Raw genomic sequence first — 26,964 nt, forward strand, 5'->3', positions numbered from 1 at the left:
GCTTGTTGAAATTGAAGATAAGAGTCAGTAGTGGGAAGGAGGGTAGTGCAATCTGGAAGGTCAGGAGGTTGTGAAAGCGTGGATGTTTAAGATATCAGAGGTAGAACAGTTTGGATTATGTGAGATTCTGAGTGTGGTTGTGGGAAAGAGTGGTTGACTTGAGTTCTGTTGCCTTTGTACCTTTCACCCACTTGGGTAACAATAAACATTTACTATCTTGATAATTTAAAAGGTTATTCTGTAGTTGCAGAACTAGAAAAACAAGTAATAAGCAGAGTGTTTATTTTTTTAAAATTACTTTAAAAAAGTTGTTTACAGAGATGTGGGTTTACATAACTTGGCGACATTTAAAAATGTACAGGCTATTTCATATTATTGCACTTAATCTTTAATAATATAAGGCATTTTATTTTACATAAATAAAGGATTATATCAAACAACAGGTATGGTGCCAATTAAGTCAACCATAAAATCAAATGAGATGTGTCTGGTAGAACATAAGTGAAACTCAACCTTCACGGTCTATTCTTGCAACTACGATTTACATGTTATAACACATATTTAGCCTCATAGCTTATTGTGAATGACCAGTTAAAAAACCAAAACAATGGAAGTCTTAGTAGGATAATACCATTGGTGTTCACGTCAGGAAGTATGGGAATTTATTAGACTAATTAGAAATACTAGTCATGCCTGAACACTGAAGATAAATAAGTAGCTCTCTATCTTAGGGTCAAAAACAGTTTTGCTTCCTCCCTTATTGTCCAACCGTCAGCCAGGGAACCATTCTGGCAACATCTACTAGAAATGGCTGATGACTTTAAGATATTTTAATGAGCCAGAGGTGTCTACCCTTGCACTCCTCAGATTTGAGTGAGGATCAGGGACTCTCAGGAGGAGACCATCCCATTGCTCTAGAAATTCCTGTCTGCTCACAGAGGACTGTGTTTCTTAAGAGGCACAGCTGGAAGAGTAGAGGCAAAAAATAGTTTTCAGTGTTGATTTCAAATAGTTGCATGTCAAGAAAACAGAAACCACAAAACTGACCCCAGAGACTTAAACAATCTAGCATGCACCTTGTACTGACTTTCTATAGTATCTTACCTGGAATTGTAGTGAAAGTAGAAGCTAAATTAATCAGGTCTTTCTAGCTAATTCCTGTACTATGTTTTCTTTTATAGAACCTTTTAAAGGGTGAGAAATCTGGGCTCACACCAATCAAGATATTTCACTTCCATCTGAGACCTCTCTGGGCAACTCCATGGAGGTTTACTGGGATTAATCACTCAGGAAAATGATGTACAAAGTGACAGCTCAAGTACTTCCATGATCCCGGGGGTATGATGACCTGTGTTGTTCTCTCTAAGCCATAGACTCAAGCTATAGTTTTTGAAAGAAGCTCAACATAAAACCTTAGCGTCATCATGTGCACAGGTACACAGTGTCACCTGTATTCCCTGGACTCAGTCAGCTAGTGTGTGCCCCCCGAGGATCTGGGTTGTAACTACATAGTACTCCTCCTTTACCTTGAAAGTGACTCACTTTCCTCCTTCATTTTGGTAAAGGAAGCTGATGAAGGTTTGAAGTATGAGGGGAGAAAAGCCAATTTTGTAGCAAGGAACAGCACCTACAAAATTCATGCTTCGAAAGGAGAGCAGCTGGGACAAGTTTCACAAGCAGCATGAGTTACAATGGTCTTCTGCAGGGAAACAGTTTTGGCAAAAGGAATAATTTGCAAAACAGAAACAAAAACAGCAAAAATTTCAGTCACTGCAGAGATATGTCATAATACCCAAGTCAGGTAAAGTGATCCAATGCTTAGAAACGGTACATTTTGTAAGCTTGTTGGGGGGCGGGGGGTGGTGGAGACACAACAAACAGTCCCCTAAGTGGATTATTTTAAGATCCTCTTATTTGGATGGTAAATATAATGCCTATGTTTATAAATCAAAGGATACTAAAAAGATATTTGATTTCTAAAAATTTAAATTACTGTTAGAGTACATAAAATATAGAAATGGAAACCCAGTGACTGATATTTTTGCCTGCTTTTGTGTTGACCAGTCTGGAATTCAAGCACTTCCTCAAGACAAGTTCCAAACTAGATACAAGGTGCTTTCCAAGCTGGAACTTTCTGCTCATTTTAAGCAGCAAGTTCATGCTATTTAGTACAGTTTATCAGAACTGCATTTCTGTAAAACAGCCTTATGATTGACACTTTTAGACCATGACCAACACTTCACTGTGATCAGTAACCCACTGAGTTGAACTCTGCAGCCATATATTGCACTTTACACTCACTAAAATATACCACTTTCTGTATTTTGTTTTTTCATTTTTGGATAATTCCTGAGCTCAGCCTAACCATTAGGTCATAAATTGATTATTATTATATTTTAAAGTCTCATTTTCTTTTCAGGGTAACATACAGACCTACAGTTCTGTCCATTGAATGTGCTTAAAGCATTGGTATTTACTTACAAAATTATAAAAAACTAGAGTCCGTTTAGTCATGACATTTGTGTTGCCCCTCAGCCTGTGTAGGCTCCCCAATTGCCCGGATTGGGATGTTGGGAAGAGGTGGCCAAAAGAAGTGAAGGTCTAACTCAATGTTTGAAATGAAAGAAGGCACCCTGCCAAGTCTTATATCCCCGTGAGTAACAGCGAAAGGTGGGGGACAGGTACCAGAACAAAACGAACCCTCCTGGCCTAGGTGATCCAGGGAAGGCTTCCAGAGTCGAGCATCATCTGTTAGTAAAAATGTGGAGATTTTTATAGTCCTTGCCTACACCAGTGTTTTTCTGCCGTTTCAAGACGTCCTTCTGACTTGCTGAAATACGAAGGGAACAGAGAAAAGGAGATTCTTATAAAAAATGTGAGTGTCACTACTCATGCTTATTTCAGGAAGAATTCCTATGCTTTCTAATTACTAACTGCACAGGTCCCTCTGGGACAGACTTCATAATATTCCAGGCATCGAAGTGCATGAGCCCAACCAGGGGTTTCCCGTTAATGGCAAGGATTTCATCCCCAGCTTCTATTGTTCCAGCCTGTTCAGCTGCACCACCTGTGAGAGTAAATACAGAATGAGGGCTTGGTACTTGCATGGTATTCACAATGAAGTCCAAGTAAGCTAAAACCATCAGTGAGAAAAATCTCTAAATATGTTTATAGTCTTAGGAGAGAGACCCATAAGATGAAACCTGACTTTAAAAATTCAAATCTGTAACCCTTCCTGTGCAAAATCTAAGCAGCTGAGAAGGTATTTCAAAATTATATAAAGAGGTAATATGCAAATTAGCTGGGACACCTTAAGGCAGTGGAGCCTAAGACCATCGGAAAACAGATATTTACATTACGATTCATTAACAGTAGCAAAATTAGTTACGAAGTAGCAACGAAAATAATTTTATGGTTGGGGGTCACCACAACATGAACTGTATTAAAGGGTCGCGGCATTAGAAAGGTTGAGAACCACTGCCTTAAGGCGTCACAACTGACTCAGGAGGAGTTGCACGCGCAGATGGGCAGGAGGGGACTGTGTGCCAGCCCTAGAGGCTGCGGGGAGGCTGGGGCTGGGGGTGTGCTCCGAGCATCTGTGGCGCGGCTTGGAGCACACCCCCACCCCAGCAGAGACACACCAGGGGGACCTCTGTGTGTGAGCTGCAGAGGAAACACCTTTTCTGACCACTCATTGGCTAAGCTCCCTGTACACCACCACTCGCAGTGTTCTTGGTAACTTGGGTAATAAGAATCCAAGAAGGTGATCTAGGATTTTTCCACCTCACTCCTGGAGGAAAAAACAAAGGTCCGCTGCTGGAGGGGCTAAGAAATGTCATACCCTGCCCTAGCCGGTTTGCCTCAGTGGATAGACCCTCGGCCTGTGGACCACAGGCTCCGGGTTTGATTCTGATCAAGGGCATGTACTCAGGTTGCAGGCTAGTTCCTGGCTGAGGCCCAGGTCAGAGCTCATGCAGGAGGCAACCAATTGAAGTGTCCCTCTCACATTGATGTTTCTCTCTGTATTAGGAGCGGGCCTAAGCCATCAGTTGGACATCCCCTGAGGGTTCCTGGACTGTGAGAGGGGGCAGGCTGAGGGACGCCCCCACCCCAGTGCACAAATTTCGTGCACCGGGCCTCTAGTACAAAATAAAGAGAAACTTGAACAAATGAAATCAATAGCTAAAATCCAAATGGCCAATAAATGCAGGGAAACAGGTTCAACTTATAATTGTTAAAGATGTTTGTTACGATATCCAATTTTGGAGACTGGGTGCTTACATGCCCAGCAATGACTGCAGAGTACTTAATTGATTCCTTAGAAGCTATAACATATTTCTGTACTGCAGCTTTGTGTATGGTCTAGCAAGTTTATCAGCTTTGCACATACACATCTAAAACAGTCGTAGTGAAGAAGTGCACACTGGCTGTGCACTTAACATGGAAAAAAAGGGCACTGAAAGAATTCTCAAATGTGAAAATAATTTTCTCAAAAATCCTAGAGCTCAAAAAACAGATATAGCTATTCCATCCTAAATTTCTGAAAATCATTGTTAAATATTGTTTGATATCAATATACTTATGATTTTAGTTGGGTACAATGATTGATAAAATAATAAAAATATAGCTGGAAGAAAAGTCCAAATCCAACCGACTCAAGGACAAAAGCATTTTATGTTAATGATAGAGGCAAATACTGTCTTTAGTATAACACAACCTAATACTAATTTTTAGTAAGACAATGCTAACAATTAGTATATTAAATATTAGCGCTGTTTTATTACTAAATTTAATACTAACAGTATGTGTTATATTAAATATGATATATATACACACAAATTATTGTTGGTTCAAATTCATGAAGAGACCTACTGCTCCCTCCCATTTCACTTTCTTGTAGGCTGGAAATTGCAATCTTAACCCATCGCAGACCAGTAGTTTTATTGCTAGCTTTACCCAGTGGCCAGGTAAGTTTCTATTGAACAAAGAAAAGTTTTACATAAATGTTAAAGGCATGCTTTAAAACTAAATATCCATTGCATTTTGAAGTTACTTATTACATGTTCTTACAACCTAACATCTTTTTAAAATATGATCTTTGTAAAACACTGTGTAATATGAAGCGAGAATTCTCGTGATCCATCCACAATGTGTTAAGTGACTATGATCTTGGTTGATATTAAGTGCCCCTGACTGGCTGATCTGATGTGAACATACCAAGCTAAGTAATGTCATCAATAACAACTCAGATTAATTAAGAACAGGGACACAGGAACATGGAGTCAGAGATATAGTGTAGAAGTCAGGGGCACAGACTCTGGAGCCAGGCTGCCTGGGTTCATGCCTGGTACTTATACCTGTGACCTTAGGTGCGACATAGTACCTTTATGATAGGATTGTCATGTGGATGACAGTGAATATGTGTAAAACACAACAGCTAACACACATTAACCCTATCCTATGTAATAAAAGGCTAATATGCAAATAGATTGAATGGTGGAACAACCAAACAACTGTTAGCTATGACGTGTGCTGACCACCAGGGGGCGTGTGCGGAACATGGCGGGTGTTGGCCATGGCGGGATGGGGGAGCAGGTGAGTGGAGGTGCCAGACCAAGGCAGGGTGCTGGTCGCTGTCATCGGGGCGAGCCTTGGGCAGTTACTGAAAATTCTTTGCTCCCTCGCACGGAGCCCCCACCCGGCACTCGCACCCGCTGCCCAGCATGGGTCCCAATTGCTCAGCGCCATCAGTGGGTGTGAGCGGCAACTGCTGGCCCTGATCGCCCCTGAGGGCTTCCCACCTCCCTCTGCTTCTGAGGGTGACTGGGGCAGCAGCCGCTGCTTGCACCCGCTGCTGGTGCTGGCCCCAATTACTCTGCGCCATCAGCACATGGGAGTGGTGGCTGGAGCATGGCTGCCAGCAGACGGGGCACAGAGGATGGGCCAAGACCCGCCCCTGTGCCTACCACAATGGCCCACAGCTCCTTTCAAGGTGCACAGATTCGTGCACTGGGCCCCTACTAAAGCATGAAAAACATTTTAGATCTTTTTTAAAAAAATGTGATTTCCACATGGAAGGGGCACTGACATTCACAGAAATAGATAGTGGACGACAGATTGTGTTTTCTGGGACATTACCTTTGTACACTCTCTTAATGAACAGGGGCCCATCCCCAGACATGGACGATTTTCCTCCATCCAGGCTCAATCCCAGCCCAGCCGAGGTCTTCAATACTTCAACGCACAGAGCATCCTGTGCAGCTCCTCTTCTCCCTGCAGTGAAGATGTAGACAACAGGGACACTCATTACCTCCTGTCGTGTCCCATTTACCTTGAAGTGCTGATGACAACATTTGAGACCAGTGTTAGGGTTGGTCTCCCCTCCTGGCTGTTCCTGCAGTACCTGCACCTCTGTTCTTCTAAGCGTGGAGCATGCCTTTATGCTCAAGCAGAAATCTCCAGAGGCCCCCGTGTCGGTGCATGTCTCTGTGAAGACTGAAGTCCCACGTGGGGACCCAGCCTGTGCTGCAGAAGCAGTGCCCATTCTGACTCAGTGTTTAGTGTGGCTTCCTGTGGAGCCTGGGACGACAGTGTGCAGCGACTGTCTTTAAACACCCTCCTTTCCGGATGTTCCCAGGACAAAGCTCAGCCTGGAGCTTCTCTCACCTTTCAGTCCCCCTGAACAAGGGCTTGTTTCACTTACCAGCCACTTAAGCCCTATTAGGATGGAAATTCAAAAGGGCTTCCTTAGGACTTTGAGAGAAGCTGTCAAATGGTCATTTTAAGTCTTCAATAGTATGGCTTTAATTACTGGGTTGTTTTTAAATAAGTTATTTGTAAGGCGGCTTTTGCAAACACTAGACTTCGCTATATTTAATTTCTCTGACCCAGCTAATAAGGTAATCGCCATTATTTTCCTGTGTACAGCCCGAGTCTATGCTGCCAGCTGCTCACACCCTGCTGACTGGTGAGGGGGTGTCTTACCCATTCCCATTCCAGGCTCCAGGGAGATGGTGTCTCTGGACAGCAAGCTCTTCCCATTGGCTGTGTGTGGCTCCTGCCGGGTGGAGGGCCTGGGCTGGTCATTTCCTTTCTTGATGACCACGAGGACATCTTTGTGCAGCTGTGCCTGGTGCAGAACCTTCAGGACATCCCCATGGGCCAAGCCAGCCAGTGAGGCACCATTGACTGACAGGAGGAAATCCCCTCGGTTCATAGTCCCTTCCTGAGAAGCTGCCCCCTGAGAAAATACCCTATGGACCTGGGACAAGGACAGGACAAAGCCAAAGTCATTTATGACCTCCAGTAAAAACAAAGGGGTAACTGCAGGCCTGCATTAAAGGAACCTTCTTATGGCAAATTTCCCAAGTCATGCAAACACTTGTTTTATATCAAAAACACATTCAGTGTGAGGGGTGGAATAACAAATGTCAGTGCCCAGCATCATGTCTAATACGTGCTTAACGCTCCATGGGGCAGTAACACTACAAAGAGGAACAGGACCTGACCTTGTCCAGGGAAGGTGGCATCTCCCTAATGATCTCCCAGGCCTTGAGTGATGCAAAATTTAAACGTGGTGGTTCTTAAGAAGTAATTTCATAAGCAAAAGCAGGTTTGGTGAGTTAATTCTAATGTCTTTCTGAACAAACAAAATATTTAGGTGAATTCGAGGCTATACATAATTGCGTTGATGTATATTGGCACCTAATAGGTCACTGAGCCTGTCCATCCGTCAGCAATGTGTGAAAAGGCTTATCTTTGTCAATGAAAATATTATGTACTGCTTTTCCTCCTTTTGTTCAGTGAACAAACTCCAGCAACCTGTGAACTCACTGACGGGAATTTTGTCCTGATCGAACTCAGAATTGCTTCAGCATGACTTCCCCGAGAGCTTCTCCACATCCTCACTCACCACAATCGCATTTGACTCCACATCTGTCCCTCCTGCCACACTGAACCCCAGACCCGAGCCTTCTTTTTTAGTCAAGACTATGAAGCAGACATCTTCTTTATTCTATTGAGAAGAAACAGAAGGAAAAAGTGCCTTGAGTAATAAATGAGGACTGACACAAACCCCCCTAGTGCTGCACTTTATCCCCATGAAACCCAGTGGTTCCTCAGGAGCTTTCACAGGGTTTGAACTAGAGGAGCCACGACTCCCCTGTGCTGCGCTCCTGGGTGGTGCCTTGACGGGTTTTCGAGGGTCCAGCCTGTAGCTGCAGAACCACGGGAAGGAAGGCATGGATGGGACACTTTAGAAGCCAGCTAGCCACCAAATGGTGTCCTCCCAAATTTGATCATGAAGGTAATTCTTTATTCTACAGTTTTGTCTATAGTTCAGCAGCAAAGGGAGATGCGTTAAGTGCCAAGAGCCAGGTAAAAGCACGCTGAGGCCACCTGTTCTATGCGCTCCACCTCCCGTGCTCAGTTCACTAGATTCCACATGCAGTCAGTGAACTAGTACTCATAAAATACAAAGTATGTTTAAAAGTATAAAGTACGTCACAATATTTAGAGTACATTAAAGCTGTCAACTCCTGTATTGGACATTCTTAGTAGTGTTTAAGGTTAAGTAACAAAAGACCGCCCTATGTTTCAAGCATTGATCTAAAGATACCTTGATAAGAGATTTTAAAATAAGAAATGAGCTGGGCTAATTATACTGAATTTTCAGTTCTTCCACCCACACGCTAGAGATGACTCACATTTTAAAGATCTGCTGGGTTTCCCATCAAGTGACATATAATCCATCAATTTGAGGTGCTCTCAAACACAGCAATAGAGGAAGAATCTAATAACCTTTAAGGATTGCTTTGACAAGAGAAAGTGAAAAAGTTGGAAGAGAAAACCACCTCTTTATTGTGCTGGGAAAGGAACCCAATATTTGGTTCTGTGAGTTAAGTCATAAGGCCTAATCTTAGTCATTTTACATTTCTCTAAAGAAGTTCATTCAAACCAAGGCTCCATATGCTAACAACAGAATGACCTGCAGAACTCTTTGGGGGTTGGGATTTCCACGTTATGGGCAAATTCGACCATATGTGCGCTCAGACACCGTTCAATGGAGAGAATGACGACGGCTTTCTCAACAAAAACGGGAGATGTGGCCTGGCAGATGAGCTCTGTGCAGCTGCTCAGAGGTAACGTTTGGTGGTGAAATAGGGCTACTTCTATTTAAATGTATTATTGGAGCAAAGAGACAATACTTGAAAATGGGACTCTCCTGTGTCCCATTACCAAAGCTTTAATTTATTCAAATTATTTACAGCGTACTGGAAGCTGATCAATTGTCAGGCCGGATTCTGCCTCTGAGAAGCTCAGCACAGCATCAGGAAAGCTAGGTAGCATCTTATACTACCACCACCAGGGGCTCCTCAAGGTTTAGCTCTCTACAAACCAGAAGACCAGGGCTTGTGTTTTAAATCTAGCCTCTCATAGCACACTCAGAAGTCACAAGAATCTGTTCTGTACAGTTCCATTTTCAGCACCTACACACCATACTCATTGGGAAAAAGCAAGGCAGGAAACTTCTGGTCTAAAGATGGCAGAGTGAGGACATCTGTGCTTGCCCGGAACCAACTGAAGACAGCTGCATGCTGACGAAAGTAAGCATGATCTTCAACACCAAGCACAACACCTGCCTGCCTGGTGGTGAATAGGAACTGAGGTCGGGGAGGCCCCAGATGACCCCAGGTGGCGCTCTGCACCCTGTGCACACGCATAGTCTACCTTGGGGTCCCTCCCTTTTGTGAGATGGTTGAGACCATTTTATCTAACACGAGTACAGGTGGCCCCTGGCACAGCGCGATCAGACCTTGACTGGAAATCAAGTGAGTCTTTCCATGTGCAAAATGCTTACTTACAAGTCGAAGGAGGGAGGAGACAATAGATTAGTCCCTTTTACTGAATGTGAAAAATGCTAGATGTCTCACTGTTTTTTGGCTGCAGAGACCCAAACCAGTGGGCGGAGAACCAGGAGAGGCCGCTAATGGCCACTGGTCTCATCCCACCCACCTCCTCTCCCTCTGGCTCCCTCCTCATTGGAGGCAGCGTCACAGCCCTTCTAGTGTTAGAATTTCAGATGATACCAGTGACCCATGTACATTACCACTCAAGGAAAATTGCTCATACTTGCTCTTTTCTCTAAGTAGAAAATTTTCATTTCTTAGGGTTCGAATCTGTGGATAGTCCCGAGAAGTATTCTAGATAGGAACCCCTGGTTTCATTTGTTGCTGTTACCGTCACATCCATTTTACTGAAAAACTTTATTTGTAATGACTTTGTCTGGAACCCCAGGCTTCAGAAACTCTTACACTTGGGGCCAGGGCAAGGCCACACAGGCATTAACTCATCTCCCCAGCAGGTGGCGCCCGTGACAGGTAGTTTATGTCCACCTAGGTGGACAAAGGTGCTTGTGGTCATTCCCCACCAGTTCCCAGATGCCTAGTTCTGTTTTGAGGATTCTCTGCAGACAAACTCTAAATGCAGGGTGGGGCGGGGAGGTCAGAAACTAGTCCCCACTGGGGAATTAAATGAGCAACTGCACCAATCTGGTACCTAAAAATGCAAGACAAGGTTTAGCTTCTAAAGCAGTCTGCAAGTGAGATTGGGCTGTGAGCTCACAACAGGAGACCTGGAGAAGGGCTCACAGACCTCTGAGTGCGTGGCCGCACCTGGGCACTGACGTGGCAGCAGTTCTGTGTCCCCGTGTCCTCTGCATTTCACTCACCTCTGATTGTGCTTTCGCTTCCTGCATGAGAGTCAGGATGGTAGATTTCGACCTCGCCGATGACAAAACAGACTGTAATCTTTGCTGGTCCCCCACTGAGACTAGAAGTTGATCCAAACTAAATAATATAAATACATTAGGAGAATATTAAAGAAAAAGCATTTTCTCTATTTTGTAATGATGCATTTAAAACGATCTCCTTTAGATTGTATTGTAGGTATTTTCAATGGAAATAACTATGGATTCAGGGATTCCCCCAAGATGTTAAGGGACCAATGTGGTAAACAAAAGTTTTTATATTAAAAAATACACAATGTATAGGCTCAAATGAAATGTTTTAAGATGTTACTGATTTCCTGTTTAATTGCAGTCACCTTCACAGGTCCCAGTTCTTCCCTGAGGCGCAGCCCCGTCCACCACCATCTCTGAGCATTTCCCTACTGAGAAGCCTCTACTGAGCATTTGGGCAAACACATCCCCCTGCAGGCACCGTGTTTCTGTAATGGTATTGAAAACAAGGGGGCTATCCTGATGTTGCTATCCTGGGCTGGATGCTGGAGCAAACAAGGACATTTTTGGGATTTATTCAGTGTCGTCTGGATCAAGTCTGTAGTTGAGTTAATTGTGATCCAGTATTAACTTATTTTGATTAATGGATGGTGGTAGTATAAGATTCTAACATTAGAAAGAGCTGAGTGAGCGGTGCATGGAAACTGCATTATCTTTGAAACTTTTAAATCTTAAAACTAGTGCATAATAATAATAAATGGCAGATACTTACTTAACTGACCAGCTTTTTCCAGAGGGCAGATCCCGATTGGTGTCACTCACATTGGCTGAACTGGGTGCCCCAGGCTCACTGGCTTTAGGCCTGCTTCCCCCCGGACAGGCCCTGTCCGCCCCCTGCACAGGACACAGAAGGGCAGTGGCCCCATTGAGGCCTCCGGCCGGGGAGCCGGGGGACCTCCTGGGCACGATCTCCAGCTCTGTCTTGAAGAGCACAGCCGTGGGCCCTGCGGGGAAGTCCTCGCTGCAGAGCTTGTCGAGGTCGGGCATGCTCAAGGCCCTCAGCTCCTGGAGCTTGGAGCGGGATACAGGCGAGGGCTGGGTGTGGCGCACCGAGGACTTGTTCTTCTTGATGGGAGAGGCCGGGGTCACTATTGGGGTGGGGATTCCGGAAGGACCAAGCGATTGCTTCGGGTCGGAATCAGGGCCCTTGTTCCTGGCCTCCACCGGGTGATGCCGGGGGACTGTCAGCGTCACGCTGGACGGGGACTTGGTCATCTGGGGGATGAGGGTGCTGGCTTCGCCCTGGCTTTCGCTGCAGGAACTCAGGCTGCGTCGCAGTGACCTCGCTGCCAGGTCACTGGGGTGGCTGAGGCTCCCTGAAACTACGCTGCCAGAGGACCGTCTCCCAATGGGAGGCTTGGAGCTCACAGACAAAAACGCGGAAGCCCCAGACTTGGCCAGGGACCGGTCCGAATTGGCCAGGTTCTCAAAGGACTTGATCCTCTGCTTCACCGAGAAGAATGAGGTAGATTCATGGGGCCAGTGCTGCTCCAAGTAGTAGTGTCTTCTGGTGACTCGGATTTTGTCGGTGACGAGGCAGCTCGTGTCCTGCACTGAAAGGACGTCCCCTTCGTCGGTGGTTGGGAGGGCCCTCGACGTCTCCAGCAGGGGCTTCACACTGTAGACGCCTGGTCCGTTAGCCAGGCCGAGAGCTCCGCCTCTGCACCCCTTGGCCTCCGGGCCGCTTGTCCCAGGGATCTGGCTGTCCCGGTGGGAGCGCCCTGGGCTGTGCAGGGAAGGCCCTTCCCGTCCAAAATGGCTCGAGAACTGGGCTGGCATGGAGTAGGTCCTGGTTGCCGGCCTTGGCGTGAAATAGGGAGGCTCATCCAGCGCTGTGGCCGCTGCTGTGCTGTTCTTGGGCATCTCCGTGGAGTCTGGCACCTGGCTCGACTTCCCCGGGGAGGAGGCGGCCAGCTTTGCCACGCTGAACGAGCACTGCATTTCCGGCTCCACGGGGGAGGCGCGGGACGCGAGTGCAGGTGCATGGTTTGGGGACGATTCCACTGGCTGGTGGCAGAGTCCACGTTCACTCTTCTGACCGTTGCTCTGGGTCACGAACCCTCCCGGTCTGCCCCTTTCGGCTGGCATGTCTACTCCACATGCGTTCTTTGGCATTCTTTCAGAAGAAATTTCAACTATTTTCAGCTGGTTGGTTCTTTCTGGGGGATCATTAGCAATTGTTTTGCTTCCTTTGTCACCGGTCACCCCAGGTTGGGCTGCTTCTGGTACCGAATACGTTAGGCAGGCCGCGAGCTGCTGGCCCTGCCGGGGAGGCGGGGGTTCCCGCCGGCCCACTGCTGTGGACGCGCTGCTCCTCAAGGCGGGACCTGTCCCCGAGGCCGCCTTGCTCTCTGGTCCACACTTAGGTCTGGGGGCGGCCGGGCTGCCTCTGTCGGGTCCGGAGTGCACAGACGTGTGGAACCTGTTGCCCGCACCTTGCTCAGGAAGAGCCTTGGGGGAGGTGAGGGGCGAAACGGGTGGTCTGATGCTCGTGTCAGAGGCTGACAGCCTCAGTGACCCCGAGGCCGCAGGGGGGGGCTTGCTCTCCAGCGCACACTGGGGAGACCTGGCGGTGGCGGCGGCGTTTTTGCCGGGCTCCTCGTGGTCAGCTCCGTGGGACCGGTGTGACGTTGCCTTAGAGAGCGTTTTGTGGGAGGCCTGGGGGGAGACCAGGGACCTCCTGGGGTCCGTCCCACCGGCCTTAGGCGTGGTCGCTGCAGGGGCCTCGGCGCTGCCTTTGCTTTTGCTCTTGCTGCTCAGCCTCTTCAGCTTAGGACCGGACTTGGGTTTCTGGCAGTTACTCAAAAGGGTCTCCGCTGAGCTTTTTTTAGGTGGGTCTTTATTTTCAAGATTCAGTTTCAGCTGAGGGGGGCTGTTCAGCACAGCGACCCCCTTTCTGTGGCTTGTGCTCAACACCTGACTTTTGGAGTCAGGACTGGTGGCCGGCATGGCGGGCTGCCCCTTGTCAGTCCTGCTCTGCAAGTGAGCACCGTGGCTGCTTTTATTGATCTCTTTAAACCAGGCCATGATGGGCCTCCTGGAGACCAGCTTTGGTTTCTGCAGCGCGTCCTCCAGGTCTTGGCTTTCGGAGCGGAGCAGGTTTGCCAGGGCACATTCCTCGCTCTCGGGGGCACCCGCACTTTCAGTTGCGTTCACACTTGTTTCTGGTTTTTCATTTGTGGTTTCACCATCCAACAGGCCGTGTCCCAAACCATTCACCATGCTAGGAGAGCTGAGGGCGACCGGGGCGCTGTGCAGGTGCCCGGCGGCTGCGGAGGGCTGGAGGCTTTCCACGGCTGAGCCGGTGCTGGGGGCTCCCCCTGCTGCTGCTTCCCCCGGGGCCCCCCAGTGCTGTGGAATCTGTGGGCCCACGGGAGGTTCACGCCCCTGAGCGCTTCTTCCCACGGCCTCACCCAGAGCGCCGTGCCTCCTGGGCAGGCCTCCGGCTGGCACGGGGCAGGGTGCCTCCTGGGCAGGCACGGGCCCCGCCATCGAGGTTGGGGTGGGGAAACCCCCTGTGGAATAGATTTCAATCTGCTCCTCCTCCGATTCCGTAGTGTCTTCCCTGTGAGAAGACCCACGAGAACGAGTAGGTGACCGGGTGTCCCTGGTGCAAGCTCGTGGGGCGTCGGGGAGCGACTCGGGGTCAGAGGACGAGTCCTCGGCGTCCCCGTACATGGAGGAGAGAGACAGCTCCGTGCTGTCACCAGGGCCTGATAGGGACGCACTGTCCTCGTGAAAACTGCTGAAATTTCTAGAGTAGTTGCTCAGAGAGTTTTTGTTCACAGTAAAATGTTTGTCAGGATTAACTGAATCCAGAACAGAAGGCTGGGAGGTCCAGGCGGGGGGAGGGGGCTGGCACGCCTCCCAGGCCCTCCTGGGGGTGGGGGCCTGGTTCCCGGTGGCTGGCTCAGCTGGGCAGGCGCTTCCTCCTGCAGCTCCGGTGGGCAGCTGACCCTGAGCACTGCCCTCCAGCCTCGCCCGGTGCCCTCTGTCCGGAGACGGAAGTCTTCCTTCCGAGGCATCCTGCTCCTTGAGGCATCTGTCCGCATTGGTCACAGGGCAGCGGTACCCCGAGGCACCACCACACCCCCCTCTGGCCCGGTCAGTGGGTGATGCCCAGCAGTGGCCGGCCTGCGGTGCCCTCCCAGGCTCGGAGTCGGTTCCCTCGAACCCAGCAGACTCCCGGGAGGGTGCAGGCACAAGGGTCCCTGCCATTGGCGGAGCTTGGCTGTGGTCGCCTGCAACTTTTTGTGTGTCCAGGCCTGTGAGGAGGGCTGGTGACAGGACAGTGCTGGCTGCAGACGCTGCCTCCGCCCCAGGCCCTGCTCCCCCAGGGGCAGCTGCCTTGCTGGTGGTGTCGGGTCCGCCGGTTTCCGGGGGATGAGACCCTGCTGTCTTCCCTGGGGAGGTGCTGTGGACCCGGGCAGGGCTGCCCTGACTTTTGTCCTCAGACTTGGGGGCCCTGGGCGGCACTGGCTCTCTGGGGTCCTCACGCCGCCTCCCATGTCCTGTGTCTATGGAGGTCTTGCTGGGATCTGAGTGAGCGGCCTCCTTCTGCCCTGGGGAAGGGGCGAGGTCTGGGGAGCCATCCAGTCCTGTGTCAAGAAAGAAGGTAAACAGAAGGGGGAAATGTGAGAAGAAAAATAAAGTAAAAAATGGAAAACCGTAAGCAATCTGTCCTTTTGGTCTTTTCAGAAAGACATTCCACAGGCGGGCAGTCCTTGTGTTCACCGCGTGTCTCCTGTACCCTTAAGGTACACGCCACAAACGGGTGAGGGGTGTCGCCTGGACGGAGAGGCACACTGCCGTGGCGTGAACTGGGCGTTGAGGCTCAATGATCCGGCTGTGAGACGCAGGCAGCTTTTATGTACCGTGAACCTGTGTAAGCGTTTTCCCACCCGTTCAAATTCTCCACATGTAATGATTTTTAGGGGAACTTCTACCCTCCCCTGAAGAAGCATAGAGAATGGTAAACTAATCTTACCCGTCCCAGGGTGTTGCTCCTGGTCTGGTCCAGCTTCGGGCAGGCTCTCTGGGAGGCGGCCAGCTCCTGGGTGGGGCCCATGCCCGATGGTCAGCTTCCCCAGAGAATCCTGGCGCAATGACAAAGGCAAGTCACTGTCAATAGCTTTCCAAGACATCATACCCAGAGGAGAGCTGGTGTGGGAAAATTCAGAAATCCCAGACTAGGAGCCGCAGAACGGGACTAGAGACTGCGTGGTCTGGTCACTCTTCCCAAGCCTCAGCTTTCTCAACTTTCCACTGTGGGTGGTCAGGGAAGTGCAAATCAAAACCACAATGGGATGCCACCTCGCACCTATTAGGATGGCTATCGAAGAAACAAACAGAGCCCTGGCTGGGTAGCTCTGTGGTTAGAGCCTTGTCCAGATATGCAGGTTCAATCCCCGGTTAGGGCACATACAAGAATCAACCAACAAATGCATAAATGAGTGGAACAACAAATCGGTATTTCTCTCTCCCTTTCTCCTTTCCTTTCTCTCTCTCTCTCATATTTTAAAAAACAAACAAAAAAACACACAACCAAACCAGAAATAACAAGCGTTGGTCAGGAGATGAAATTAGAAACTCGTGCCCTCATTGGTAGGAATGTAAATTGGTGCAGCCACTTTGGAGTGTGAAGATTTCTCAAAAAAACTAGACTAGAACAATCATGATCCAGCAATCCCACTTCTGGGTATATTCCCAAAATTTGAAAGCAGGGGCTTGAAGAGATATTAGTACACCTATGTTCATGGAAGCATTATTCACGTAGCTAAAATAGAGAAGCAATGCCAGTGTCCACTGATAGAAGAATTAAGAAACATGTGGTCTACACATACGATGGAGTATTAGCCTCAAAAAATAAAAGGAATTCTGCTACAACATGGATGAGCTTTGTGGACATTATGCTAAAGTGAAATAAACCAGTCACAAAAAGAACTGTATGATTCGACTTACAGGAGGCAGGAAAAGGAGTCAGAATCCTAGAGACAAAGTAGAAGGGTGGTTTCCAGGGGCCGGTGTGCGGGGATCGGGGAGTTACTGTTTAATGGGCATAGTTCCCATTTTACAAGATGAAGGGTTCTGGAGATTTATTTGAAATTTACCCTCTGGGACAGAGTCAGAGAGTGGCCCAAAGGTGGCAGCAGAGGGCTCTCAGCTGCTCTTGTGACGTCCTTCACCTGCTGCAGAAACCACCAGTCAGGCGTGGATGCAGCGCAGGCCGGCAGAGGGTCCTGGACTAGACGGGTGGCTGGGCAGCACTGAGTGCCCCAGTGCCACTGGATCGAACGCTTTACAATGGTTACTTTAGGTCACGTGACTCTCCCCTCCATTTAAAAGATATTTAAAAGATATCTTCCTCTTTTGGTCAGTGGGAAGACAACCCACTGACCAAAAGAGGAAGATTCCCACTGACCAAAAGAGGAAGATATCTTTTTCTAGCTTCCAGTATTTGGGAGTAAATACTTTATGGCAATGCATTCAATTTCCTTTCTCACATATAAATAAAATCAAATTTTGGAACTAAAATTTTACTTCTTTGGTAAAATTGAACTTCTTTGATACACAAGTTTTAAATGCCGTTCAAAGTTTGTATTGGGACTACGAATCCACAATGGCGAAAGCCCTTATTATTATAGCTATAAATTGTTATGAATAAAAATGCCGCCCTAGCTGGTTTGGATAAAGCGTTGGCCTGTGGACTGAAGCGTCTCAGGTTCGATTCTGGTCAAGGGCACATGCCTGGGTTGTGGGCTCAATCCCCAACGTGGGGCATGCAGGAGGCAGCCGATCAATGATTCTCTCTCATCATTGATGTTTCTATCTCTCTCTCCCTCTCCCTTCCTCTCTGAAATCAATAAAAATATTTTTTTTAAATGCCAGTTTGGCTTTATATGGTTATCCAAAACTTGTCAATGGTACTTTTTAAAAGGAAAGTATCATTTACCCATTAGCTGAACATTACATTTTTAAACACATGTGCTAGTTGGAGGGAATAATTGTTTAGGAGGGAAACAAATATGCATTTCTACTCTTTCTGTAGGGTTTGGAAAACCCTTCTGTTTAGTATAGTTATATTTTCTGGTCTATTTACACGTATGCTACATAAACCACTTGAATACACATCTTTATAAATATGACCTTACAGGTCACCTCAGCTCTGCTCAGACAGAAACCATATAGTTGAGATCTTCAGTATCATTTGTTTCTCTTACTCTCTCCTTGCTAAAGGGAAGGTATTCTGAAATTTTTAAAAACGAGCAATTGGGTAATTTTGGGTCATTCTGACCGAGGTGTAACCAAGTAATAAAATAATATTAACTTGCATTTCATGTGGTGGCATTATACGTTTCTTTCATGTGACACAACAAGGCTATGAATAGCTTTAATTACATATAATCACTGTAGAAAGTTAAATAAGATAAGGACCATTCAGGAGTTAATCACTGGATGAGGGCACACGGCATCCCTACTTCACGGCCAGACAACTGTGGCTCAGAAAGGTGCGGTAACTTCCTCAAGTGGCCACCCAACCAGTCGGCGGAGACACCGGGCCAGACCAGGGTATTCCTCGCACTGCTCTTCCACCACCGACCACAGGCCCCACGCACAGGTAAGAGAGTGACGATATCTTTTGGCCGAATGATCTATGACTGAACGCCTGGGCCTTCCCACCTGAGGTCCTTCCTTCCCCTACCAACCTGCTGCACATTCCAGAGCAGTCAGGGCACTGAAATGAGTGACTGTTGGCAAAAGTTGATTCTCCAATCATTGTCCTTGCTTTTGGGCACACGCCCTGTGCGTTATAACACTCCACCTTCATTCACACAGCATCCACCCAAGTGCCCAGGAGAAACTCAGTTACCTTGTCCACAGCTCCACCTGGTCGGACGCCAGTCATGGTCTCGTGGACGGAAGCGGCCGGGACCTTAGATTCCAGACCCTTGGGGTCATTACCTCCGGCGGCCAGGTTTACTGTCTCGGACGCGGGGGGCCTGGCCTTGGCCTCCAGCCCCTTGCAGTGTGGGCTGACCCTGGCCACTGGCCTGTGCCTGCACCCCAGGCTTTCACTCCTCTGCTGGGGGGCACTGGCGCTGTCCGCACTCACCAGACTCTGGGTATCAGCTCTGTATTCCAATTTGGGTGAACTCCTGGACCCCGACAGTTCCTTCCTCCCCAAGCAGCCAGAGCCACCTTTGGGGGCCTCTGCAGAAGACAGCGGGTTAGCTGCATGGGGAGGAGTGTCCCCCAAGTCGCCTGGGACACTCTCCAAGCTCAGGGAGCTGCCGAGGAGAGGCACCGAGGAGGCCTTGCTGACCAGTGTTTTCTGGGGATGGTCCTCTCGGTTGTGGACACCCATGACCTTGGAAGAGGTCAAGCCGTGCCTAGAGTCGTCCTCTGTCAGAGGCCTGCCGGCACCTGGGAGGCTCCCCGGGAGGGAGATGCAGTCCCCTTCGCCCTCGAACTCCTCCTCATCGCTGGCGTCCTCGGCGTCGTAGCAGCCCACCTTCCTCTGGCGGCGGAGAGGGTTTCGGAGGACCTGCGGGCTCCCGGGCAGACTGGCCTGTCTGGCGACTGTCACCTGCTTGTGGAAGAGCCCGGAGCCCCGCTGGCTTCCTAGACACACAAGGCTGTTGGCCCTGGCTTTTCCTGGTTCCTTGGGAGCTGGTGGGGAGAGAGAGTCAGATGAAATAGTTGCCCATCCGGCCTGATCTTAACAATGTGACCCCTGAGCGCTTCCAGTCACAGGGCCCTCTGGTGCCCTCTGGCCAACGGGCGCCAGGCTTCAACGATACGGCTTTCTGAGGTCTGCAGGGAACACAGCGGACAGCCGGCTTCCCTTGTTTTCCTGCTGGCCGCCCTTTTTGTGCTTTTATTTTTGTACCTGAACCTCTGAATTGTTTAACTTAAATGTGGGCGCTGTCTAGAGGCAGAAATGCATAATTTGTCACCATGTCTAATGCATGGCTGGGGCTCAACCCAGATGCTGCTGCTGCTAATCCTCTTTAGGAGGATGTCGGGGGACCAACAAGTGCCCCAGGACTGGGCCTTCCCACCCGAGGTCCTTCCTTCATCGGCACAAAGACAGGCCTGACTGAAGGGCAGGTAAACTCCTAGCCCGTGGGCACAGCTAAGCCCGAGGTTATAATCTACAAATCGGTCCCGCCCCGGAGGGGAAGCAAGGCCTGGGCTGCTATGCAAACTCGACACATCTTGCTAAATACAGTGAAAATGACACATGCTTCCACCTTGAAATGTTCCTATCAGACTAGAGTGAGCTCATCCGCTGCTCCAGATGAGACGCAGGGTGATCCTCCCCCGCCTCTCCTAAGACAGGGGCACTTCCATGTTCACACACATCAGAGGTAAATGCAACAGGCCCCCACAGCAGCAGAAGTCTGAGAAATCAGTACGGCTCATGTCAGAGCCTTTTCTCATATTGAGAAGATAATGGGATTCAATGTCTGTCTCTTAGAAGTTCCGAATCTTTCACTGCTTTCTAAAAATAATTAAGCCAGGGGCTCGGGAGGGAAGGGCCTGACATTTGGCTGGTATTCCCCTAAAACATAGGTCATCGGGGTGCCAAACCCTGGATGCCATATATTTCAAGACTCCGCTATGTACACAGCACCCAAAGGCCACCTTCACCACTGGGGGTAGAATGCGCGCCCAGCCCATTCGCTGCAGAATCGACTGGCCATTCTTAAAAACTAATCTCTGCATTTAGCCAGGCCAGAAAGATGGCTTCAGCGCTGTGGTATGTGGTAAACCGGCGTGGCGGAGCCGAGAGCAGTCGCCGCTTACTGGAGGCACTGCAGCCGCTCCCCGCGTGCTCCTCGTCCTCCGAGCCCGCCACCACGAAGTCTGCCAAGGGGCCTGGGACGTCCGGGGCAAAGTACTGGGAGAGGTCGGCTTCAGAGAGCAGGGAGTCCTGTTGAAGAAGACAGTGTTGGACGGCTTGGAAGCGGAATACTCTCAACAGTAATTACTTCCTATCTTTCCAAGAACACTTTGTGCTAATCCATGGTCATTCGGAGCAGCTGTGGCGGCGAACACCCACTTCCATTTACTTTAGGATGGCTCAATTAAACGCTTAATGGATCAAAAGCCAACGGCTGCTGCCAGACAACATTTTTTAAGTTTTCTTTTTGTTTGTTTTTGTTTTTTTGCCAAATGTTTGGCAATGCTGAGAAACGCCACAGCAGCAATGTATCAACCCTCCCAGGAAAAACAGTGAGGAAGCGATAGGAAAACAGAATGGAATTCCAAGCCACTGGTGCAGCCTGTTGATGGAACAGAACCCAGGGGAGCTCGGATCCTGTGCTCAGACCCACTGGGACGCAGGCACAGCCAGCCCGGAACGATGCCACCGTCTCCTTAAAGACACAGGCCCCCCAAATCCAACCAGGGCCCGCCCTCTTCTTAAGGAACATTTAGAAAACTATTTTTTCAAATTGCAGTTCGGTTCTTTTATTCTGTTGCTCTGTTTCTTTTCCTGAATGAATATTTAACAAAAGAAACACATTCGTATTCTTGTTCTCAAATCAGCATTGTTGCTGTTTCCTGTGTAAAGTGGCCAAATGACTCACTGGACAGAAATACAGGCTGGGCCCTCACATTCGATTTCTGGGCTCCCGGAATTTGTTCATGGGCTAGCGGAGCAAGGCAGCAGTGCCCCCTGACTCACCTTTTTTGCGAGAGAGGGACTCTTCAAGGGGGTACCTGTTGGGGGAAAAATTCACCATATTGTCATGAAGCTCCAATCTGTACAAATAGGCTCACATCCTTAACTGGAAAAGAAGGAGCCAAACACACAAAACAAAGCCCTCTCTGCTTGACTAGCACTGGTGGGCCAGGTGCACAGGTATTGACATGCATGCGGTCTCCCTGGGAACCCCGTCCCTATCCCGTCCCACCTCCCGAGATTCTGCTCATGCTTTAGGACTTAACTCAGGTGCTACCATCTCCATGATGATCCCAGTTGGGAGGAACTTCATCTGAATCTCAAAAGTCCTTTATGCTACTCATACACCAGTTCCCATATACACGGTCTAATCAGATTATAAGTAGATTCATCTCATCCCCCTTCCTCAGCTCTTTCACTATGTACAGGGCTGAGACCCTCACTGAGCCGACCCCTCGGTGCTCAGCACTGCTCCTGGATGGGAAATGTGTGTGGAATGGATTCCAGGATGAATGAACAAAGGGACACCACCCAGGAAACTCACGCAAGAGCCGGGAAGAGGGTTGACTATCTATTTTAGACTTTAGTTGAAGGATGAAAAGACTCAGCATTGAGACTTTAAATTATATGCCACGAGCCAAAAGATCCTGGGCTTGAGGATCATGGCTTAATAACATCTTTTATAAATGACCGAGGGGCTCCGCTGGGAGCATGAGAGGACAGCTTTCAGGCAGGCCGGGAGAACGGGCTGGCTGAATAAAGAGCCCATTATGGCTGTGCCATAATTTTAAATATATTAATTATGGATGCAGATAATCAGGGTATTTCATGGTTTCCAAGAATTCCCATGCCTCCCTTTTCCTCTGACAACCAGCAACTCATGGCTCAGTGCCTTTTCCTCCCAACATCAATCCTGACGTGAATAATATCTCAAGTTCAGACATGTTTGCAGTTCCTTTAGGTTCCATTCTATAGGACTCCATGCCATGCTTCCTGTTTTAAATTCATGAAATTCTTACTATCTCAGTCCTCCTCCGCTGAACTGCTCCACGTGGGAAGGAGAAAGCGTGATTTCTGCAGCCTCTATTGCCTTTCTTAAATTGAAACTTTTAATTCGTGTCAAGAAACCCCAGGTTTTTGGATACTATACTCTGCATCTAACAACGGAACACCAAACAGCTATTTTGGTCTCGCTTCATGTTCAGCAAGCACAGGTCAGATGAGTTGCACATAAACCCATGAAATGCTGCTAACTCATTTTTGCAAATCATCTTAAAGTGAACTAAGAGGTATGCGTGATTAGAACTCTAATAAAGCAGATTAAACAACTGCAGATATCAAAAGCAGCTGCTAAGAGAAAGCATAGCATCTCTTTGACAGCTACTTCTGTCCAACGTGATCATTACAGAGAGAGAATCCAGTCATACTGCACGGGAGTGCCCCGTGGGGGCACCTAATGAGACGCTTCCGAAGGCTGAATGAAAATGTGCGGTTACAGTACCTAAGCCAGGAGAGGAACTGGCCTCTTTGCTCTCCTGGTAAGTGCTGCGTGCTATCACTTCATCCATTTCCTGCTCGGAAACCTGGATTTCAACAGAAAGCACAAGTTAGATGGGTTTATTTACTTATTTTCCCCCAACAAAAAGGAGCTAGAAACAGAGGCAGAAGCTGAGCAGAGGCAAGAGGAAAGAAAACCTGGGACCGAGGGTCCTGTTCGTCCCCTGAAGCCATCGCTCAGGGCACAGAAGACCGGAGCTGGGCTGACTGGCAGCTTGAAACAACATATTCACAACAAGACCTTCCGTTGGCTCCCAAGTTCATCAAACAAAGCAATCTAGTGAAGGGGCTGGTATCTGCCTCTCTCTGGAACACTCACTTCTAACTCTTTTTTCCTAGACTTTATCGAAACAATGTCAAACTTACATCGTGAGCCGTCACCTGTACCTATTTTATCACGTAGGACATTCTCTTAAATAGCCCCGGTACTATTATCAAATTCAGGGAATTCAATGCTGATACAAATCACTGTCTACTATACATACATTTCATGTTCCAGTTTAACTAACTATCCTAGAAGTCTCCTTCAGAAACACCACTCAGACTGGAAGTGGTTCCCGGGAAGTTTGAGGCCAGCCTGCGATAAGGATTTTCCTGGAGAATGCAAATCACCGAGTCTTCCCTCAACTACATCTCGCCAGGGAAAACTGTCACCCGCGCTAAATGCTGTGCACAGTGACGTAGCATTTACATTCTGTGCAAGCCCCTTATCTGCTGGACTTCGGTGGGCCGTCACTGGTAAACGTTTCTGCATGGTTATACTTCACGGAATTACTTTTCTTTTCTTTTTTCTTCTTTTTGGCAATCCAGAATTCAGTGCATGATCTAGGGTCATGTCTCTTTGGTCTCCTTTAAGCCCAAGCAATTCAGAGCCCTTTTTGTCTTTCATGATACCGATATTTTGGAAGAAATGAGGCCAATTCAAACCCTCAAAAGATGTGCCTAATAGTTTCTTCATGCTTAGGTTTAGATTATGCATTTTTGGGCAGAAAAACTATAAAACTCGGTTCCTTCCCAGTGCATCACAGCAGCACGCAGGGTCAGTGTGTTTCATAATTGGTGATAACTTTGATTACGTGATTGGGATGGAGTTCAGCAGATTTCTCCGCTGGATTTTGTGTGTGTGTGTGCCATTAATGGGTCATCTGTAAGGAGATAGTTTGAAATGATGTCAATATCCTGCTCCCCAGTGTATTTTCACTCCATTGTTTTAGCTTCACTGAGTAATCTTGTCTGAATCAATTCTTACAGTGAAGTTTTCAATATAGTGCTTTTATAACTCTTCTTTTCCTTCTGTATTTATTGGTATCAAGTACGTTCATAGATGACCCCCCCATAAGTTGTTATCCACCCTGTCATCATTCATGAGAAGATTTTTTAAAAGCCTGATACATGCTAAACTATGAGATGTTTTAAAAGACAATTACATAACTTATGTAGTTTCTTTTTTAAAAGGCTTATATTTTAAATTTAGAATAATTTGTATACTAAAATAACATTTAGTATAAATAATATTTGGCTAAGCATAGCAATTTGTCTTAAGTGTGTAAATATTTCTATAAAGGATTTATTTATTTTTAAAAATATATTTCTACTGATTTCAGAGAGGAAGGGAGAGGGAGAGAAAGAGATAGAAACATCAATGATGAGAGAGAGTCATTGGCTGCCTCCTGCATGCCCCCGACTGGGGATCAAGCCCGCAACCCAGGCATGTGCCCTTGACCGGAATTGAACCCAGGACCCTCCTGTCTGCAGGCCGATGCTCTATCCACTGAACCAAACCAGCCAGGGCACTATACAGGATTTAGCATTACATTTAACCACAATCACATCATGGCCTTTATGTAATACTTTATAGTAGGTTTTTTTGGAAATAAAATATGTACGCATACATGCACAGCGGCATATACACTTGCTTACACACACACACACACACACACACACACACACACACACCTTCATAAAGCAAAGCGTAATTTTGTATAAATAAGCCAGGGAAAGTATCAGCTAAAACAGTGGTTGCAACTTCTTCTTGATATTAGACTTTCAAGATTTGCAATTGTTTTTCAGAGTGGGAAAAAAATGGTTGGGGTTTGAAACGAGTGAAAGATTTCCTGGATAATTCGAATCATGCTGAGAGCCCAGCACCAGTTAAAAACAGACCTCTACTACCAATACTTTCTTCTATGTAACGTAAGCTAGACGCTGCTGCTGAGCGGGTCCAAATCTCAGCTTGTCTAGACCTGGAGGGTTTGAATATCCCAAGCGGGCAGCCACTGCTCCAGCCGTTAGAGAAACAGAAGAAAAGAAAATCCTTGTGGTATTTCTCTTGGAGCAACATGAAAACTAAGGAAGCACATACATTCAGTATCAAACTGTACTATTGGTATGAAATGCTGTGGTAAGCGGCACAAAAATACATTAAACATAAAATGGAACCTTGACCAGAAGAAAAATATAGTATGATGTTACACCTCAGAGGGCCATGTTTACCTAGGAGGAAAGTGAAGTGCAGCCAAACAATTACTGTGGTTTTGCTGGCCATTATCTCCCACACCGTCAGGAGGACCATTTTACTGTGGCTGGAAACACGACTCAACCCGCGTGTTCAAGGATCGCAGACCACAGTCCATCTGGATCATCATGCTTTGCACTGAAATGCCATCCTGTTTGCTTGTCTGACTGGATTAGCAAATTAGGCAGATGCTTTGGGGCTGAGGTGATGTGGACCGCTGGACAGACTGTGGCCTGCGCTGCAGTGGAACGGACTTGAAGTCAGCCGTGCCCTGAAGCCATCAGACTGCCAAGCACTGAGAACTTAACTTCCTATTGCGTTGCTGAGGGATGTGCCAGGTCAGCCACAGCTTAGTGGACTGCTTCCTAAAGTGAGAGGTAGTGTGGCCATGTGGGTGGTGGAACCCAAGAGAGGGCGCAGAAGCAAAGAGCTGAGGCTGGTCGGGCTGTGATGATGAGGCAAAACAATGTTAGAAGCCACCCGGAGAGTCATGGGGAGAGCGGGGGAAATGAAGTACCACACGTGCTGAGGGAAAGTGTCAGGACTGCACAACAGAATGGAGAGCAAGGGGAATGACAAGTAAAAACGGGGAAGAGGTAGAAGGACTTGATTTTATACTAATGATTTCCAGGAAGCTTTTATGAAAGACGTTTTTGAGAAGGCATGTAAATGAGAGAAAACAGTCGGGGGCGGGGGAGGAGGGGGGAAGCAGTGGCGCTGACTTTGAATCAGTCTAACGGTGGCTGACATCACCCTCACAGGCCCAGGCATGGAGGCACAGCCGGATGTACTTACTGGCACTGGGAGGACCAGGGCCACAGCGAACACCACTGAGACACTCAGCACGATGCCATGACGGTAACACACGAAGGAAATCCCAGGCGTGGCACCTGGGAGGACCCACAGCGTCTCTTGGCACAGACTTCTTATTCTTAAAATGGCATACAAGTCCATCAAGCTCAGCAGCCTGGGACCACTTAGGACATAATCACACAATCCTACACACAATACAAGGGAGGGGCTGGCGGCCACAGGACAGGCGAGGAACGAACTAGCGTGACCCATGAGCATTTTGAGTTGTTAAAAGGAAAGGACTAAATGCTGTAAAATACAACCTGATGACAATGTTAGAGACAAGCTAATTTTAAACGACTCGTACATCGAGTGCTCAAAATAACAAAAATTAGCATTCAAGGAGGGTTGAGCTGAACTTGCCGAGGTGTCTTGTGACTAGCTGAAAAAATTAAAAGCAACTGCACACATTTAGTAGAGATAACCAAATAACAGCAGAGGCCTAGGGGACAGGGGCTACGATAATCTGCAAGTTCAATATGGGTCAATAGAGTGATAATCGGTGCTAAAAAATATTAGAGGGCTGTGAAGCCTAATTACAGAAGTATTCTG

The 26,964-nt window shown here is 47.9% G+C and overlaps 1 protein-coding gene across 1 annotated transcript in view; it reads right to left on the bottom strand.

Annotated features, from left to right (window-relative positions):
• Positions 1-265: 265 nt before the first annotated feature.
• PDZD2 (PDZ domain containing 2) overlaps positions 266-26,964 on the bottom strand; it is a 115,684-nt gene continuing 88,985 nt past the window's right edge. Inside the window, exons 14-25 of the mRNA XM_054714352.1 lie at positions 22,990-23,071; positions 21,492-21,526; positions 20,609-20,735; positions 18,669-19,468; positions 15,786-15,894; positions 15,241-15,396; positions 11,511-14,607; positions 10,730-10,847; positions 7,913-8,014; positions 6,985-7,261; positions 6,139-6,273; positions 266-3,067 (exon numbers count right to left, since the gene is read on the bottom strand). Of these exons, the coding sequence (XP_054570327.1) occupies positions 2,901-3,067; positions 6,139-6,273; positions 6,985-7,261; positions 7,913-8,014; positions 10,730-10,847; positions 11,511-14,607; positions 15,241-15,396; positions 15,786-15,894; positions 18,669-19,468; positions 20,609-20,735; positions 21,492-21,526; positions 22,990-23,071 (5,205 nt within the window). The 3' untranslated portion in view covers positions 266-2,900. The remainder of the gene's footprint in view (positions 3,068-6,138; positions 6,274-6,984; positions 7,262-7,912; positions 8,015-10,729; positions 10,848-11,510; positions 14,608-15,240; positions 15,397-15,785; positions 15,895-18,668; positions 19,469-20,608; positions 20,736-21,491; positions 21,527-22,989; positions 23,072-26,964) is intronic.

The sequence above is a fragment of the Eptesicus fuscus genome, chromosome 4 (assembly GCF_027574615.1).
Source record: "Eptesicus fuscus isolate TK198812 chromosome 4, DD_ASM_mEF_20220401, whole genome shotgun sequence".
Lineage (NCBI taxonomy): Eukaryota > Metazoa > Chordata > Mammalia > Chiroptera > Vespertilionidae > Eptesicus > Eptesicus fuscus.